We start from the raw sequence: 20,490 nt of genomic DNA, 5'->3' as shown, positions 1-20,490 counted from the left end.
ACACGCGTCGTCCACATTATCGTCATCACGATGATGATGATGGCGATGGCGATGATGATCGACTTGATGATGTCGAGTGTGTCAAGTGACAAATATCGCGCAGGCGCCAATGCAATTTATTGCCTTGAGGGAATTATTTTTGAATATCATGGAGGAACCATAAATAGATTATGAATATAAATAATTATTTAATAAAAATGATATAATATTAATATTATTATTTATATTAATTATTATTATCATTGTTGTTATTTATATTCTTATTTACAAGATTTCTTATCGTTTTTATTTATTTATAAATAAAGCACAAATAAATTAATTAATAAATAAACATATTAAATAAATAGTTGATAAATAATTTTTCTTTTTAATATCTAAAACTTAAGAAAAAAACATTTTTCCATTCTTATGTCATTAAAAATCTATGTGTATCAAACTGTTATACATGCACATAGTATATATAGTAATTTATATGCCCAAAATATTGAAGGCTTAGAGCAATTGACCGCCTGGCATTGCCCCATTGTCCGCAAATGTTCTTTGTGGTTAAGAGCTCTTATCGCTTATCGCCTCGAGTTGGCCTTATCGGGCGGCACACATGGCCAGCGATATTCCCAGACCGCTTTTCGCCTGTTTATTTACATACATACTGGGCGTGTGCGTTCGTGTTCCATGCGGTTTTGGCCGTCGCGAAGTTCCATGCGGCATAGAGCATAAGTCGTGTGAGAATAGAGACGTTAGGGCTCCGATAAGCGTTATCTCCGGCCGCAAATGTTGCCCATTATCATCGGGCAGCCGACGCAGTAGCAGCTACATATCAGCATATGTGCATACATATATATCTATAGACTTATGTATTTCAATACATATGCAAAGTACACCCAACGCCCTATTTAAAATTTGTGTGTTTTCCTTTGTCTACGAGGCTCAAAGAAAAAAAAAAAAAAAAAATCACATTGTCAAATTGTCAACAACAACAGCAATCATAATAGTGCCAAATTTGGTTTTTGGGTTTTTCAAGCTTACAATTTCAGTGGAAAGATGATATGAGGTCAACATATCAGCATTTGCATTTGATTTGAAACCCAAATATTATTTTGTGGGCAGTCAATACAAACAACAAGCCAAACTGGGCCGCTGATAAGCCAAAGATTAGTCAATTATTTATATTTGGCATAAATATAGAAATAATCAACAAAGGATTGTATGCACAAAGTACAGCACTTTCTCGCTCTCTCTCGCTCTTTAATAATAGACAGAATAAAAGCAAAGATCATTCGATCACATGTCCGTCGAGTGAAACATCAGGTGGCCCACTGGGCCATCAGCTGGCATTAAATGTGTCATAAACACTGCATAAATATGTTGGCATTAAGACGTAAAGCACAAAGAGTGAAACAGAAATCCCCACGTTCAGAGTAAAAATCCCAGCATGAGCTCAGAGTCGAGCCGAAACGAAAGAGGAAGTGGGTTGGCTGGGCGGGGGGTGTCGTTTGTTTCGTCATCATCAACGAAACGTGAACTGAGCGTCCGCATTCGCGTCGGCTTGCTCATGATGATCGTGATGATGATCTTCGTTATTGTCAGCAGCCGGCGCGTCATAAACAACAAAAATATTTCTCTTAAGTCAAAGTTAATTGCTCTTAAATCAAAGTGAACAACGCGATCGGCGAATGCTTCCAGCACGCGGCCTTTGTGTGTTCCGCTGTGCTGCGCTGCGGTAAGCTGCGCTGCCTGCCTGCACACGGACAGAGCCTGGCTTTGAGCCGGGTAAACAACAAAGAGCCAGAGAACGGCCCGTTAAAGTCAGGCAGTGGACAGACAACAGGTAAACATTATATAAACCGAGTTGAATGCAGCTACCTGCGGGCGGTTGCTCAGTGCAAGCGGCAAACAAAAGTCACAAACACACACACACATATGCAATATCTATCGTTTTCTTCTATTTGTGCTTACGTAAAAGCTTGAGTGAGTTTCATTTTTTGCCCATTCGAGTTGCACTCGAAGAGAGCGCGCGACGGCGCAGTGAGAGAGTGCGAATTGGTTCAGAGGAACTGGCGTTGGGCCGAGTGCGAGTGCAATCGTTGCCGAGTACACGAACACAACGATAGATACACGAATACGCCTTCAATGTGGGATACATAAACAAACGGCACTATACAAGCGGCTGTCGGCGGCCAAATGCGAAAAGCCAGCACAAAGCATAGAAACAAAAACAAACGTCACAACGTCGAGAGCTACCAAAGAGAGCAACACCGCAAGAGAGTCGCCGCCGAGTGCAAGCCGAACTCAATGAGCGTCGCCGAAGCAACGCGAAATGCCGACCCGAAGCACTAGTAGCGGACCCGGCAACGACCAGCGAGCGCCACACAGAATCATTCTTGAATGCGCGCGCGAACCTTTCGCATCAGTCCAAGAGCAAGCAGCAAAAACAAATCAACAACGAGAACTCAGTAAACCCAAGAAATAAAATATTTACCACAATAACAACAACAGCAAATAAGAGGGACAACAAAGTCCAAACCAAAACTCCACTACGGAAGGCCAACAAAAATTTTCGAAAGCGTGTGAAACTCGAAGTCGAGCGAGTGAAACAAAAGTGCAAGTGAAATTTCTGTGTGTGTTTTGACCAAGTTCAAAGTGTGAAAGAAGCAGCGAAAAAAAGATACAAATAAAAATAAAATAAAAAAGAAGCTAAATCACAAATATAAGAAGCACACGAAATTAAGAACGAGGCCTAGTAGCCCAAATTCAGCAGGCGAGACATTGGCGAGAGCAAGAAGAAAAATAAAAATAAAAAAAAAATAAAATAACAACCGAATATTTAAATAATTAAAAATAAACTCAACGACGACGTCAACGAATTCTTCACTGCCGCAACGCTGCCTGCGTGTGCGTGTGTATAGCTCACTCTCCCCTCTCTCGCTCTCTCTGCGTGCGTGTGTGTGTGCGTGCGAGTGCCTATGTGTGTTTCGCCTTGTATCTGTAAGATACGCGCCCCGTTGACGCATTTTGCCCCGACAAAACGCTGCTGACGTCGCCGGCCGGCGTTTTGTGCCCAATTAACGCAACAACAAGAACAACAACAGCAACCGAATCGCTCCACTTGGCATTCAAAAAATATTAAATACAACAACAAAATAAAAAAATTGCAATTACAATTAGAGAGAGTGACAAATTTAATACATTTGAATATCTAATCTGTCAGATAGTCAGATACAGGTGCGCGATATATGCATATATGTATATGCATATGTATTTGTGTGTGTGTATTTAGCTAAATATTTAATATTTATAGTGCTGGCACTGCAGTTGCAACAGGGGCCAAACGGGCACAGAGCAAAGTTTATAAATAAATTCACAAAACATACGAATTAAATAAAATACAATTACGACAAATATTTGAAATAACGTTTAATACAGATGTTTGTCATAATCAATTGCTAACAACAGCCCAATAAGAATTGTGTAAAATTCACAATTTCTGAAGGTTGCCGCGACAACAAATCAGAAAAAAAAAACATTTATATATACACACACGTATATATAGATATAGAAAAGGTGATTACATAAAGATACAAATACTAAATGCAATGTGCAAATGTGAAAGGCGTCAAGCTAAAAGAGAATAGCGAAATGTACATACATATACACTTATATATGTACATATATTTAATGAGCCTACAAATTTGCTTTTCTTTTTTTGGGGCGTGCCTGACCCGTTTAGCTGCCCTCGATTCTTGGCCAAATTCTCAAGGCCAAGGCGCATTCCCCCACAAAGTGCCCAAAAGCCAGGTGAAACGGCTGAATCCAAAGCCAGGGTGCACGCAATTGGCAACTGGGCACGATTTATGCATATATCCAACCATATGGGGTTGCCAGATCGTTGTAAATGTGATTTAAGGGACAGCTCTGAAAGCTCTATTACAAAATTTCTTACTTAGTGGTAAATGTGAATGGGGTCAAGTATGTTTGCCAGTTTTGGATATCTAAAACTATAAAATTGTTAAATTAGTGAAGAATTTTAAAGTAAAAAAAATTTTGAGGCGCACGCTAAAACTTTTAGAATTTTATGTAGAGTCTTACAAAAAAGAATTTTTCAAGAATTTCTAAACATCAAGAAATAATGAAAAAATTTAATAAACATTACAATTTTTTTTTTTACATATATTTTTTTTTTTTTAGTAAATGAAATCTAAGCATAGGAAATCTATATATAAATAGTAATAATACAATATAAAATGGAATATCCATTTTGTATAATAATTAAAAAGAAGTTTGTTGTATACTGATCTATCTAACAATTACAATTTCTAAATTTCTCGGAAAATTTCAGATGGAATTGATAATAGTTAACTTCTGTTTAGGTTTTGCGTGACAATAGCTTAAATTGTTTCTGGGAATATGTTTTTCTATTTCATCGATATTGAGCCACAATAAATTCACATATTTCATTTGCAATTCATTTTTAATTGCCATTAAATAATTATAAACTAAAGCAAACAACAAAAGAGAAGACAATTAAAATTTTGATGAGAAATACTAATAAATGATTCACAATTCGAGGCTTTTTGACTTTGTTCCGAGCAGGAAACTACTTGGAAAATCGTTAGCTGTTCAGAGATTTGAACTAACGAACTGTTGGTATTCTCTTTTTGCAGGAGCCCATCGAGCTGAAGAAGCGTTTGGAGGAGGTGCGTCTGCTGGAGTCTCGGCGCTCCGCTCGTCTGGCCGATCAGGATCGGGACACGGACTTTGCTCGACTGGCCGACATGGGAGGCGATCGTCGCCGTACCACACACAGTATTGAGGTGCCATTGACGCAGACGCCGCCGAACAAGTGAGTAGCACGACTTTGCACATACCCTCTTCTAGTACAGTAAGCTATGGGGTATGCTGTCCCCCCTCCGCCCACCCTTGCGCTTTGCATAAAAATGCAACTGTGGCGTTCGTTTCGAGTCTATGCTATATCAATAATTCATAAGCGGCGACAAATTAGCGGAACAGAGCGACAAGTCACGGACAGATACAGTCTGTACTCTATGTATGCACACATGTGTCTGTATATGTGTATATACTTTATAGAATCGTAGTTTTTTTGTTATTGTCTTATCTAAGCTCAGCCGGCTAGACACCGCCCGGCTATTTAGCATAGACGCCGTTGCTCGCTGCAATTACACTTATATAAAGTGCCCACTGCCCAATTTGCCCCGCCTGCCCTCCCTCGCTCTGTCTCTCTCTCTCTCTCTCTCTCGCTCTGTCTCCGTCTCTAGCTATCTCTCTATTCGCAGTGACTACGTCGTTTTGCTAGCGACGTCGACTGATTGCAAAATAATTCCAATTTTCAATTACTGACCGCTCAGACGCGACGACGACGACGTCCAGTTCCATGTCGTTGTCGTTGTCGATGTCTATGTCGTTGTCGTAGTTGTTGTCGAAGTCGAAGTCGAAGACGCGACAATAACACTTGATTACGACGTCAAATAGTCGCGCGATATCTGGTCTGCTTCTGGGTGTTATAGCCGCACTATGTCAGTGCCACGCTCTGCGCTAGGCTAGGCTGAGATTCCTCAGTGTTTTCAATAGCCCCGTAGAGCCAAAGGAGACCAAAGAAACCGGTTCGACTTCGCCCCAGCCAAGCATTAGCATATACAGTTGTATTCATAGACATCGTAGTGCTGCAGTACACTAAACCTAAAATAAGCGAAGCAAGTGTTAAATCAAAATATTGTACTTATATACATGTCATGTTTCCCATATTAATATAATATTTGATATTTTGTTATTAAAGAGTATGAGAACGATATATCGTGGAAGATTTCTTCATATCTAGGGCATATTGTTTAGTAAAATAGATATAGATTTTTATTTTGTATTATATTAATATATATTTATATTAATCATATATTTTATATATTTTGTTAGTATTCAATAAGTTTTATATGCTAATCTTATGAAACTTATTGATATCATATTCATATGCTCAAAAACCAATGGAGGAATCTTGATAAATAATTGAAATGTTAAGGAATAATTCTTCATGCATAGAGCCTTTCAAATATGTTGATATGGCTTTAATTTTGAGAATATGTTTATTTGTTTTTAGTGAATTCCAAAATTCTTTTATTATATTTTACTGTAGATTGAGGGATCTCTAACCTAACGGGAAATATTTTTGAACATTCTATCTTAAGACTGAAAGTTAACATAATACTGTACTGTACTTTTCCAGTTAATTCCTCACCTTATGTTCATTACAAATTATATAGAACAAAATTAGAATTCTTTAGCATTGCTATGGGTATTAAATTGATGTCTTATCCATCGGCAATGCCACACAATAAATGTTTTAATTCATTGAGCAATGGAGAGCATTTGGCATTCGCTTTGCAATTAGTTGTTATTATTTGTCTGATTGCTGTGGCGTATTCCATTTCAATTTCAATTGATAAGCTTCGCGCGAGCCGCCTGGCAAACTATTAGTCAAGTGTGCAAAAACAACAGAACGAACGCAGCGACAAGTGAAAAAATGAATAGAGCGTAAACAAAATAAAAAATAAAATAAAAATAAGGAAAGAAACAACGAAAAGGAAAACAAAATGCCGACCACGTTCTCAATTGATAATAAAAGTAATACCAACAATAATAATCAAAAACGAAAAAAGAAAGCAAAGAGAAGAAAGAGCAATCGTCTTGTCATGCTCTCACCGAAACTGGGCTGCGTCTGTGGCTGGAAACTCGGGCAGGGACTCAGGCCACTCAATTGCGTCGTAATCAACAAAACTAAAACTAAAACTAGCGAAAAAAGAACTACAAGAAGAAGACTAAACAATAAAAACAACAACAACAACAACGCTAATATAAACTGCAATGCGCCAAGAGCAGCAGCCGACAATGTCTGTAATAAAATTCAAATAAAATTCAATTGAGTTCAACGCGAGGCGCTGCGCCAGTTTAATTTAATTACTTACAATGCACGCGTGCGACAGAGACAGCGCTACTGGGCAAAGAGAGTGAGTGAGTGTGCGAGCGCGAGAGCGAGGGGTTAGCCCTACGCGCTGGCTGCTGTGCGACATGTGCGAGCGAGATAGCGCGGGTGACTTTTTGCCGGCCGCATTTATCTTACATGCTCTCAACGCACATGCTGCTGCTGCTGCTGCTGCTGCGCTGCTGCCGTCCAGTTGATGTTGTTATTGTTTCATTGGATTCGAGCTCGAATGCGGAAGTGTTTATACGCAAATACCCATACACGCACGCTCACACACACACACACATAGAGGCACGCTCTAGTTATGTGGAGGCTATGGATTCTATCTATTGGTCGTCGCCATTTGTCGTCTTCATGTTTTGATATGCGCAGCGCTGCTCTGCTCCCCCTCTCTCTCTCTCTCTCTGTCTCTCTCACTCGCGCACTTATTATAATGTACTCGTGTAATGATAACAACAACAAAAAAACTACACAGCTGAAAGAAACCCGCTCACCTTGCACAGACACACACACACACACACACACGATTGCCACGCGTGTTCCAACACGTAATACGACGTAATAAAGCTGCCGCGATCATCTCCTCTCTCCCTCGCTCCACCCCCTTCAAGTGCTGCTAATCTAAAATGTGATTTTCTCGCTTACGTACGCGTGTTGTATTTTTTTATTATTGTTGAATTCTGTTAAGTTGTTATTGTTGGGTTGTTTTCCTCTTCTTCTAGCTGTTGTTGTTCGTCACTTTTCATATTTTTATTAATTTACATCGCATTGTGTTGTTGCGTCTGAGCAAACAAAGTTTATAAACGAATTCGTTTAGCAATTTTTTCCTCTCCATATACATATGTGCATATGTATATATGCATATATTTTTTCATAAAATTTTTTCCGCTTCTACTATTGATAATTGGCTCTGTAAACAAATCAGTTATTAATTAATATTTGCTTTCGATTCCCTCATTAGTTGTGGGTGAAATGCGTTGAGCTGCAATGGCTGCAATAAACATGCGAGCAAGAGATAGAGATAGTGAGAGGGAAGGAGTGAGAGAGAGGGGAGAGTAACTGTGTGTATTTGATTATCTAGTTAAACTCGCAAAGATAACGCTTTTGACTCTAGTTGAGTTCATCCATATGCTTTGCTTGGCCTGTTCTGGCTTTTGGCCTTAGCCATCGTTGTTTTTTGTTTTTTGTTTATTTTTTTTTTCTGATTTGGCTACACCCAGCAATTTGCTAATCGCCGAGCAGCGGCAGAGCAAATGACGTCGTTGCATTACGTAGCTGTGGAGTCTATTGCCATCTTGGGGGCTTAATAGACTCCTCGGCATAGCTGACAGCTCTCTAGTTTCAAGGTTTTGCCGCCCTTCCCTTCGCGCTGCAGTTGCAGTTTAGCTGAATGACGTGCCCCAGGCAGCAGACCAAGAACGTGTGGTGCACAACAAAAAAATAAACATGCATATACATAAACATATACTCGTATAAATATGTGTATACAAACAAGAACAAATTAAATACAATAAAATAAAAAGTTAGGGAAAGAATTAAATGCGGAAAAAACTGGTAATAAATGTAATAAGCGCGTAATTATCGCGTAAATGTCAATTTAAGCGGCGAACGCGTTGCGTCAGTGCTAATTTTCAACGCTAGAGTGAATAGACCGGCCGGTCTACAGATGCGAGCAGCTCCCCCTCGGTCTCCGCCCCCAGCTTCCCACCTGCTGCAGCACTCGGCGTTTGTTGCTTAATGAAAGCGTGTAAGCGCCAATTGGCCAGGCATGTTGTTTGTTGCTGTAATTGCCATGATTAACAACAACAACAACAACAGCTGCTGCTGTTGCTGCTGCTGCTTGACTGCTGCCATTGTTATTCTTTATTGCAAAAGCAAACAATATGAGAAAATTGCAGCGCGTGAAGAAAAAATACTATAAAAATAATGCACAAACAAGTTTACCGTTACCAACAACAATAACCGCAACGGGGGCAACAATGACGCACCGAATGTTGCCTGCAACTCGAGTGACTCGAGCAACTCGAGTGACTTTTCAAATGTAGAACTTTTGGAATCCGGCCGAAAACAAAAGGCAACATTAAAAAGAAACACACACACACACATACACAAAATTGGGCGCACGGCCAAAAAGGTTTATAGCCAATTATTATTATTATGATTTTTCATATAGAAAATTCATTTTCATTTTCATTTTATATTATTTCTCTCTATTTCCCTCTTTCTGCTGCTTAATGCTGCATGAATATCACATTGAGTGACTTTAAAAATTCAAAATAAAATGTTCAGCAAATGCATTCGTTTGTTTAAGTCGAGAAGTTGCATAGCAATTGCATGCAACAGCTTTGAAAACCCATTGAAGATGCAAGTGAAGTCCAATAATTGAAAGTGAACATGTATGTAAGCTTTGTTTTAGAGTTTCAATTTAAATTTATAAATTAATTAAATTAATCCAAAAGCTCTGTAAAGAGTGTGGTTTAATGCGACACGCAGCGTTTAATCTTATTTATGCACAGTTGATCTGAGCTTCTGTAGCAACGCTTTGAAAGCACATTAAAGCAATAGGCGAAGCCTGTAGACACATTTGGCAGATAATTCTTTATTATTTTATGTATTATCAAAAATGAAAATATGAGCTTTTAATTATTCTAAGACCTTTGAGCTTCTTTATTTATAGCTAGGATATGCTTCCATGAGATTTCTTTTAAACAGTAAAGCTTTATATTTACATTTATTCTATAGTTCTTTGCAATATGTCATTCTTAAGGTTCTACTATGCCCACCTTTTTAAAGTTATGTTTTGAGCTATATTTAAAGTTTCACTGACTTCAATGAATACTTCAATGAAAACTTTCGATCACGACAAAAGCTTTCTAGCATGAATCTAGCTGATGATTAATTGACAGCTTGCAGCTGTTGTCATTTTTTGTAGTTGGCGTTGCAAACTGCATCGCAGACTTTGAGTGCCCCACTTAAGACATGTGATAAGCGCTTACGAACGAAATGCATAAAGAGCAGCAGCAACAACAACAACAACTCGCTATGACGTCAACGCGCCAACAACCAAGAGCACGACTAAAATTACAAACCGGCATAGATATAAAATACATATATATACATATATACTTTATATACTTATTTCACAACAATAAAAACAAACTCAGGCAGCGAATGTGCGAAGCTGGCAGCAGCGAGGCAATTAGCCAAGTTTGCCGCCAAGAATATGAACGTACAAATATTGTGCGGAGCGACTGTTTGTGTTGCCCTCAAAATAAAAATACAAAAAAAATAAAATACAACAAAAATACTTAATTTCAGTACAATAAAAAGTCAAGTCGAGCGCAGAAGTGGGTCAAAATTATTATTGAAGCAGAACAAAAACAAAGCCAGCGACAGCAACAACAGCAACAAGAAAGAGGCAACGATAATGGCAAATGCAATGCGAAAAAAACCAAGAAAAAAATGAAAATGAGGGGAAAAAATAAATTTATAATCATTTTCTAAGCATTGCTTCATAAGCAACGGCAACGACTTCGGCCCCTTCGACTGCAAATTATTGAAATGGATTCGCATTCGCAGCTAGCCGGAGATACTTTAGCTGGAAATGGGGGGATACACACACACACACACACACACAACCACATGTACATGCACATGCACACACATACATATAGATATTCATAAATGCGAGTGGCCAATGTTCCGTTCCCTTTACCGTTCCAAACGAACGTAAACACAATTTTCCGATGTTCTGCACGAATAGTTTGTTTGATCGTAAAATTTTATATTTTTGCATTCAAATCGCGGCGCGCAACAAATAAAAAGGAAACGAAATAGGAGAGAGAGAGAGAGAGAGGGAGAGAAGAAAAAAACAACAAGACTTGAAATGCCATTGCAAAGTTTAGTTCCTAGCCGAATGTCTTTGTGGCCATTGCTATTTCGGGGTATTATCATTTTTTCTTACCTGCCTATTTCGCTCTCTCTCTCTCTGTCTCTCTTTCTCCCATTGCCTGCCTCGCTCACTCCCTCATTTGATATTTTAAGCCGTCCAGAAGGAGGCGCCTTGAATGAGTTTCGTGCCAGTTGCGAATCGATTTAACTGGCAGGGTCAAAGCATTTTTTCTCAGTGTGCCCAAAATGCAGGCAACAAGCCGTGAAATGTATGGGACAAAGAACTCAAATCAAATGAGGATATAAAGTCTTCAATAATATATGAAAAGTGAACAGTGATTGTCAGGAGCTTAAAAGCTGCTGGAGATTAAGCCTATACTTGGATTCAAGCTTAAATCTTAAAGCTCTTTAAGATCCGGATAGATTTTACAAATTAATCACTGAGAGAGCTTAAAGCTCCTTGATAAAGCTTAAAGCTGCTGTAGAGAGTACAAAATTGAATATAAAAGCTTTACAACTTTGACAATTGTGCATAAATCGATATATTATTAATTGTATTACCTAATTTATAATCTTCATAAATAAATTTTACACAAATATACTTAAGTAGTTGAAGTAGTTATAGGAGTTACTTCAGTAAGGTCTAGGACATATTGTTTTAAGTTCAGTTTTAGCTTGCAATTCTTGGTTATATTAACTTGAGCAATATACAACAATATTAGCTTAATCAAATCCCTATTCTCTGTTCTGTCTCCTGCTCATGTCTTAATCGCGTGCAAACTAAGTTCAATCCAATCAGCTCTCGCTCTAAGCTGTTTCGAGTTTATTTAAAGTCTTTATGGCTTTTCTTCTTAAGATTAATTTGCACTCGAATTGCTTGAAATATATCTTATAGACACAGCTTATAGCTGCTTTAAATCAATCTGCAGCTTCGTTAAGTTTTTGTAGCTGCTCCGAAGCATTATAAATCTTGGACAAAAGTTAATGCTGCTTCAGAGGAATTGAATGTTGACACAGTTTAGTTTATCTCTCGCGTGATTAATCTGTTCTCGCATTCTTGTGATTAAAATGTGGAAATCACATTCTGGGCTGCTGCAATTGGTTTTTAGTTGAACATTTCTATTACAACTTGCCCGTTGGCCACAGCAGCAGGAGGAGGAGGAGCAGCAGCAGGAGGAGCAGCAGCATCTGCAGCTGGAGTTTGGTTTTATTGGCATCGATGCTGCTTAACACGTTCTCGCTGGCCACGCATGGCCAATGGGCCACTGGCTATATTTAAAAGTGCATTTGGACCCACTAACCCAGGCAACGAGCAGCGGGCAGAGGCAGAGGCAGAGCGAGGCTAGCTGGAGACTGGAGACTGCAAAGTCTTTGCATTATTTATGCACGAATACATTAATAAGCCCGCGGCAGAGATGTCGAAATGTATACGAGTGCCAATATATATATGTGTATATGTAGTATATATGTATATAAGCATATAACTATATATCCATCTGCATATGAGTATGGGAAACTTGGACGCAACGAGCTGTCAGGAAAAGCGAAACGAAAATGAACCATTTTCCGACAGCTAGTAAATTTTCTTCAACTCAGCTGACGCAGTCAGCCAGGAATATGCCACAGCAGCAACTGCAACAATTCGTTGCAACAGCAACAGTTGTTTGTAAATTGAAGTTTAGTTTTTCATTTTTTCATTTTGTTTTTTTTGGCTTTCTGATTTTCTGGCTTTGTGCTGTGTGTTGATTTGGATCGTCCGGCAATAAAACTTAATGTGCACACTTATGAGCAGCGCCCCGGGCAACGATCGGTGGGCGGGACCCGTGCTGCATGCAACACACGCAACATTTTGCAGTCGAAACGCAAATTCTGAGAACGAAAAATGCGCAAAAATTAGATTGAATTGTTCTAGCTGCAATTGTCAGTGGGGCAACATTAGGCGGCGGCAGCTAGACGAGAGAGGGTGGGAGGGTGGTGGGGTAGGCGAAATGCATAATTGCAGTTGGACTGAGTCTTGACTGGATCTGGACAGGCCCAGCATGGTCCGGTTGCCGGCCGTCTACGGGCCTGGCAATTTGATTGAGTCGTTTCCAATTGCAATAGCAAACGCTGCGGGTGTTGGCACTGACGAGCGTCGACTGAGCGAATGACTGACTGAATGGCCGAGAGTCCCTCCATCCATCCGTCCGAGCTGTTGGCTGGCAACAAAACTCATTTGGCCAAGTCCAAAACGCAGAACACAAAAAAAAAAAAAGAAACAAAAAGGCTAAACCAACCGCAGCACACTATAATTTGCCAGCCAACCAGCCAGCGCTCTGTGCAGAGTTACAGTTACACATTTGTAGCCTTTGGTGCCAGAGCCAAGCACAGCAAAGCTACAAACTGATTTGGCTTATTTTGCGACTATTGCGGTCAGTGGAAATTGCATTAGATTTGTGCCTGTGTTGCCTGTTGGCTGTTGCCAGAGACTGCGACTGAAGCTAAGACTGAAGCTGAGACTGAGATTGAGACTGTTGTCAATTAAAGTTCAGGCTCGCTGCTCGAAAAGTTCTGTTAATGCCTTTGGGCTTTGTCATTGGGCGACCTACAACAACACAATGAGAGACATTTACATGAAATTGTTGTATCACGTTTAATTTGGCAATTTGAATGCAAATACGCTTGAGCCAAGAGCGCGCGTCTATTTGGCCAAGATGCTCGAGACGATTGAAGGGATTTTCTTCAGCTTTAGCCACGTTTCAACTTGACTCTCAACCAGCAGCGGCAACGGCAGCCTTGAGTACATGGCCAGTGTTGCTGTCTCACTCTCGCTCGCTCTCTCACTATCCCTATCTCTCTCATATATATAAATTCAAAATTTTCAATAGCGCAAAGCCAAAGTAATCAAGGCTATAAAATCCACTGCGGTTAGTTACTGGCGAGAAAGAGAGAGAGAGAGACAGAGTTGGTGAGAGAGCAGCTTGGTTTGTTTACTTCTATATAATTAAAGTGCCAGGCGCGTTTACTTTTTTCTTTTTATTTATTCGCTGGGCTGTTGCGATTTGTTAATTGAATTAAATGTTGGCCATGCAGCCGCAGCGAGCGGGTCATCAAAATGCAGCTGGCATTATTGCCCCAGCGGGCAATGGATTGCAGTCTGCATGTGTGTGTGTGCGTGTGTGTGTGTGTGCAACCTATTTAGCCGAAGTGTGCGGCGACGCTCGACGCTTAACTGTAAAAGCAAACGCACGTACGCGACGAGCCGCTATTGCAAGTGGGCCAAATGCGTGGCAAACGCGATAGCTTCCTTCTAGGGTCGCGGCTATCGTTATCGTATTCAGTTCGATAACAATTAGAGATGGGCATAATTAGTTAAATGATCTTTTTATACTATTCTTTGGTTGAATGATCCAAATTGTGAATCGATCGTGCTTGCTATATCATAATGTTTTATATATCAAAATGTTATCGTTTATCGATATATACTTACTACATAGTAAATGTGAAAAAAGCTCGTTCCTAATTAAACGCATAATTTCATGAATTTATCGCATATAAATGTTATCGAAATGGAGTATCGATTTCTTGATACAAAATGTATAGATAGCCTATTAGGCATATCTTGTAGTTTACAAAAGTGTGTCATAATTATCTTAGTTATATCAGTATATTTGTGGTTTATTTATATGTGATGCTACAGTTAGCATATGTGTTTATCGTTAATCGATAGCCTTTTTCCAATGTTATCGATATTTTGAAAATTAAAAATGATATATTCTTTTTAAGTTACTTGTTCGCACAAATATCGATAATTTTTATTACTACAAATATATCGATATATTGGCCTTTTATCGATTTTCTATGATATATTGTTAGACATTAAGTTCGTATTTGGCCCATTATTTTCCCGCATTCGTGCCGCTCACCGTACGAATCACGTTTCCCACTGCTCGTCCGAGGCAAAAGCGCGTAATTCCCATGGTCGTGCTCATGGACTTGGTTGCATGGTCGAGCCAAGTACCGCTAAATTGTTGCAGCCAATTGTAGCAGCAGCAGCAGCAGAGGCAGAGGCAGAAACAGCAGCAGCAACAAGGCTTGCAACGCTTCCTGACGCTTGCTGCGCTGCATGCTAAGCAGCTGGAGGCGTTGGCAATGGCGCTGACACATGAGTGACAACAACAACAGCAGCAGCAGCCACAGCAGCAGCAGCAAGCATTAGAGCTGCCCACATGCGAGTTACCTTTAGGCAGGTGTGTCTTGTGTCTATTTGCTCGCAGTTCGCATGTGACAACTGCCAGCTTGTTACGCCCTTTTGACTGTCACACGCTTATTGCTGCCGTCAGTGGCTGACTGACTGTCCGTTGGCCCGTCGGCCCATCGGCCCAGTGGCCCGTTGTCTGCCATGTTCGTGTGGCACCCAGCGGAAATTCTGCGTATCACGTGCGCCATTCACGCACCGCGCCGCAGACTGTGGACGCTGCTTAGCGATTTTCAAATTGAATTTTCCTGTGATTTATCCATTGGCGCTGAGACAATAGAAAGTGCCAGTGTCAGTGCCAGTGCGAGTGGGCCATGGCCAAAACAGCCAAGCGAGCTGGGTACAGTAGGCACCGCAGGGCACTCGCTGCTGTCATTCGCTGGCAAGGTGCAGTCGCATCGCCTGGGGAAAATCGAGCGCGACCAAGGCCTGTCACTCGATGAGGTCCGCGCATTTCTAATGGACAACACACACATATATACATATATATATATATATATATATATATATATATATATATATATATATATATATATATATATATATATATATATATATATATATATATATATATATATATATCGTGGCTGGCCCGGCCAATGCTCAAGTTCAAGTTGGCTGCTCCTGTTAGCTGCCCTTGAGGCAGCTATCGAGACTCTGTCTCGAATTAATACGATTTTTATTCATGACTGCTGCCGGGCAGGGACCTGGAGCGCGCCCCTAGGGCGATTGCCAATCTGCCAGAGCCACGGCGACTCCTGCTACCGCTGCTGCTGCTGCTACCGCTGCTGCTGCTGTTGTTGTTGCCTCGTTTCTAGTGGCAATTGCAAAACATTGCCGTTGGCTTCCGTTGCCGGAATGTGGTGACAATGCCTCGTTCGGGTTTCTTTGGCTTTTCTTTTCTCTTTCTTGCTGTTGTTGTTGTTGCTGCTGCTGCTGTTGTCCCCCTGCCACTCAGTTTAAACAATTGCAATTCTCCTGCCCATCGATGTCGTCGTTGTCGTCGATGTCTTTAGCCGCTGTCGCAATGTTAGTAATTTGTGCAAATGAGCCTCTAAATAGCACAGGCAGCAACAAAAGAGCAAGAGCGAGAGAGAGAGAGAGAGAGAGAGAGAGAGAGAGAGAGAGATAGAGAAAACGCCAAAAACAAGAAAGAAACGAAATAGACGAAATTTAAATGCGCTATTTGGCCATGTCAACGATGCGACTGCTAGCCAACTATGGAAAGCTGTTAACTGTTTTCTTTGCCAAATTAACATTCGCCTGCTTGGCCGCGTTGACACAGGACTCTGTCTGGCCCCTCTCCGTGGGGCAGCCAATGGCAGATAATACGATAATTACGCACACGCCAATAGCCAATTCACACTTTCGATGCCAAATCAAAGAGCACGTGCTCCTGGCCCGGCGATAGCCCTAGAAGAGGAAGCAGCCAACTACTACTACGCCTCAAAAAAATAGCAATGAATAGAGAAACTATTATTTACTATATATGCTCCATGCTGTTATCTAAGCCAGCGCCAACAATTAACAGAAATCCAAAAAGTAAATACTGAGAGAGCGAGGTGATAAAAAAAAGTGAGCATAAACGGGACGCAGGTGCCATTGAGTTACGTTTCTGTTTCAGTTTCTTTTTTTTTTGTTATTTTGTTAATTTTTTTTTTGTTATTTTTTTCTCCGACATTTCGTTTTCGCTTTTGGCGGATTCATAGCGCTCGCGCCGCACGCACTGACAACGCACGGGCGAGCGAGTCACGACACACATTTTACAGTTACGCACAAATTAGCAACAACAACTAAGTCTGCGTGCGTGTGTGTGTATTTTGTTATGTTTACTCGCCTTTCCATGTGCTGTTTCCGCCTTCTGGCCAACTTGTCTGCGTGGCTCACCTGCCCGCCGCTTGCCGCCCGCCTGCGAAGGCCGCATTTAAATTTCAATATTTGTTTACGTTTTTGCTTCGCATTTTTTTGTTTTTTTGTTGCTTTTTTTCGTGTATATATTTATTTATTTATTTCTGTGTGTTTTTTTGCGGTCTGGCCCAGCCGTATAGGCACAATCAGACGGTCTTGGTCTCGGTATGCGACTTCAGTCTCCGTTTCGCTGCCGGTCAGGCTTTTATTTGCTTTATACGATTTTATTGCCGTTTCCATTTCGGCTTTATTTTGCTTCGTTTCTTTGCCGAAATATGCGAAATGTGTGTCACAGACACAATAAATGAAACCTACAAATTAACAACAGAAAAAAGAGGTCGCCTTTAAAAAAAAAAAAAATAAGAAGAAGAAGAAAACAAATAACAAATAATGAAACGAAATCAAATTCAGCGATGCGAAATTTTTGGAAATTACGCATAGGCCCATAATTTACAAACACCGCACACGCAACACTAGCAACAACAACAACAACAACAACAGCTACAGTGCCTTCGAGCAGCACTCGCCTGTGCGTATATTGAGAAACTTGGGAAAACAAACCAGAAAGCGAAAAAAAAACTACGTCATGAGCGCGTAAATAACTTGTCTCTGCTTAGATTGTTGTTGTCTAGCTATACAGCATATATAGAGCGGTATATAAATAGCTGTTGTAGGCCCTCCTGAGAGTAATCGGATCTCGGGCATTTACTAATTTTCCTACACATCTTATTTGCTAGCATACATTATAAAATATTGCGCATACGCCGTGGGGTGCACAGCACAAAAGGAATATTCACTCTTTGCTTTGGGCCACAGTTCCGCCGATATATTCACGTTGATTGTGTCACAATGATTCTATATTTCTTATCGTGCAAACTGATAAGGGCTGCTAAAAAATATATATATGTATAAAAATACAAAAAATTAAATAAATAAAAACCCTCAATGAAATCTTCTATGGCCATTGAGGCGCAAAACACTTTGTGCCTCGCTTTATCAGAATCTCGCGCTGACTTTGACTTTCGCAAGGCGATTAGATCGAATCGCATGATAATGCTGGGAGCACTCGCCAGTCAAGTTGGCATTTGCTCCCCTAGGAGCAATGAACTCAAGTATTTGGCCAAAATATATGCTAATGTTGGTAAATCAGCTCGGATACATTGAAGAATTGTTTTTACCATGAAAATTACTTTTCCTTTTTACTGGCCCGTTTTTTTTTTTTCGGGTGAAAGTTGTTCAAATGACTGCTTGGCTATTTGGCTATTTGCCTGTTTGGCTATTTGGCTATTGTCTAACGGCTGGTCCTGGCCCCAACAATTACCCGATCCAATTTCACGAGCACGTGTCTAATTCAATAAACTCATTTCGAAGTGGACTTTAATTGCGTTGCAGTTGCTTGGCGCAACCACAAATCAAACCAAAGCGAATGCAGCTCAATTCAGCAACAACAGCAACAGCAACAGCAACAATGGCAACAGACAGCCGCAACAAGAGCCTATAAATTGCAGTTGCAACTAATTTTTATGCGGCATGCAAACGAATAGTCAACTCAGGCCGAACATTGCATGGCCCCCCCTTGGCACACCTCTCCCCCTAGCAGCCCCTCTCAGTCCTTCCCCCAGTTCGGCCCGCCTTGACTGGGCATATCATATCGCATCTCTGGAGCGCGCATATTTCCGACAGTGGCCGCTGCTGCTGCACATTGCAATGTAATTTTGCTTTCAACACCTTTTTGTTGCTGCCTGCTGCCTGCTGCATGCGGCATGCTGCATGCTGCATGCAACGTGGCTGCCAGCGTCGCCCGCTGATTGCAACCAGCGGCGTGGGCAAATAATTGCCAACAAAACAGCGAACAGCAAACAACGGGCCAAAGTTGCTCGAGCTGCGCGGGCTCATCGCCTTGGCCAACAGCAACAACAACAGCTACAGCTACAGCTACAACGGCAACGGCAACACATTACGAATACAGCCAAGTGAAAATCACTGCACATTTCCCAGGCTGCGCTCAAGCGCTGGCCCCGAAATCGGCGCGAATATATCGCATTTCAATCACGCGCCAATCCCCGAGCTCCTGGACCGATCTCTGCCAGGCGCAATTTACGTGAGGCCACGCAGAGACAGAATGGGAGAGAGAGAGAGGTAGAGCGAGCGAGAGAGACTGCAATTTTGCAACAGCAACAACTGCTGCTTGCAGTTTATTAAAGTTGCTGCGCAATCCAGCAGAAAGCAATGGACTGTTTATTGTTGTTGCTGTTGCCGTTGCTGTTGTTGTTGCTGTTGCTGTTTTGCTGCTGCTGAACCTAACGGTACCGATTGTGCGCACAAAATGGCCACATCGTGATGGCCAAAATGCCCATGACTGCCCCCGCCGGCCTGCCCGCCCGCTCGAGCCGCAGCACGCGCCCGGCCGGCCGGCGACAACAACAGCAACAGCAGCAACACTGACCGCTAGCCCCCTTCAGCAAATGGGGGCTGCATCTAATGCCGAGATTTCAAAAGTCGATTTATGCGCAAATTTACTTTTATGCGATTAGCAACGAGCGGCAAGAATTTATCGTCAAGTTTAGTCAATTTAATTGGGGCGCAGATGAGGCGGCCCAAAAAGTGGCCAATGAAGCGGAAAGGTGGCAAATGGATAAAAGCCAATGCCTCCTGCTGCCGCTGAGCGAGCCAACACGAAACACTACGCGGACAAAGCGCGTGCATTAGACAAAGGCTAAAAACCAAACCTGGTAGCAGGGCAATAAAATTTTATGGCAGCTGTTCTCAGAAGGAGCTGCATTCACCTCACTGCAGCAGCAACAGCAGCGGCAGCTCAGTTGTCGCTGCCTGCGGCCTCTGCATTTGCACAATGGACTAAAATGTGTTTTGCAAAAGGGTTTGCAGACAACAGCAGCCGTTGCAACAGCAGCAGCAGCAACTGCATCTAGAATGCAATTTCACGTTTCGGCTTATATGTAGCTGAAGTGCTGATGCCAGCGATAAGAAATGTTAACAAAAAACCAAAAAAAAAAAAAGCAAGCAGAAAAAAGGCACAGCAACTGCTGAAACGCTCTATAAACTGAGAGATGTCAGCTTCCATGGACATATGTGCGGAGTCTGTGCATCGATTGAGTCCAGGTCCATTGTAGCTGCAGTCAAAGGGAGCTGCAAAGGGCTCAAACAAAACTCAATCGGAGTTGGCTTAAAGCCCCGCCGTTTGGCAGTCGAGTAAACAAATATCTATTTGCTCAAGACTCTAATTGAAAGTATGCTGAATAAATTCAATTGCACTTTGAGCCGACGAATCTGCTCAAAGCTTCTGCTAAGCGTCCTGCCATATTGCAACTTTTCCTAATCTTTCATAACAATGATCGGCGCACTGCAATGCATTTCGCTCTCTCATTGTCTTCCTTAAGTTGTTTTCTTATTGTGCGCAAATTGGCAATGTCGTTGCCGTTGGCAGCCAATCGGTCAATGGAACTAA

The 20,490-nt window shown here is 41.4% G+C and overlaps 1 protein-coding gene across 2 annotated transcripts in view; it reads left to right on the top strand.

Moving 5' to 3' along the window:
• The window catches only part of Glut4EF (Glucose transporter 4 enhancer factor), a 157,091-nt gene that overhangs the window by 82,730 nt on the left and 53,871 nt on the right, over window positions 1-20,490 (top strand). For both annotated transcript variants that reach the window (XM_089468215.1, XM_089468211.1), the window contains exon 2: window positions 4,662-4,840. In XM_089468215.1, the coding sequence (XP_089324341.1) occupies window positions 4,662-4,840 (179 nt within the window). The remainder of the gene's footprint in view (window positions 1-4,661; window positions 4,841-20,490) is intronic.

The sequence above is a fragment of the Drosophila arizonae genome, chromosome 2 (assembly GCF_054131065.1).
Source record: "Drosophila arizonae isolate 15081-1271.41 chromosome 2, UAZ_ARI_1.0, whole genome shotgun sequence".
Lineage (NCBI taxonomy): Eukaryota > Metazoa > Arthropoda > Insecta > Diptera > Drosophilidae > Drosophila > Drosophila arizonae.
The sequence above is the reverse complement of the archived record's forward strand: the minus strand, read 5'-3'. Positions and strand labels throughout refer to the sequence as shown.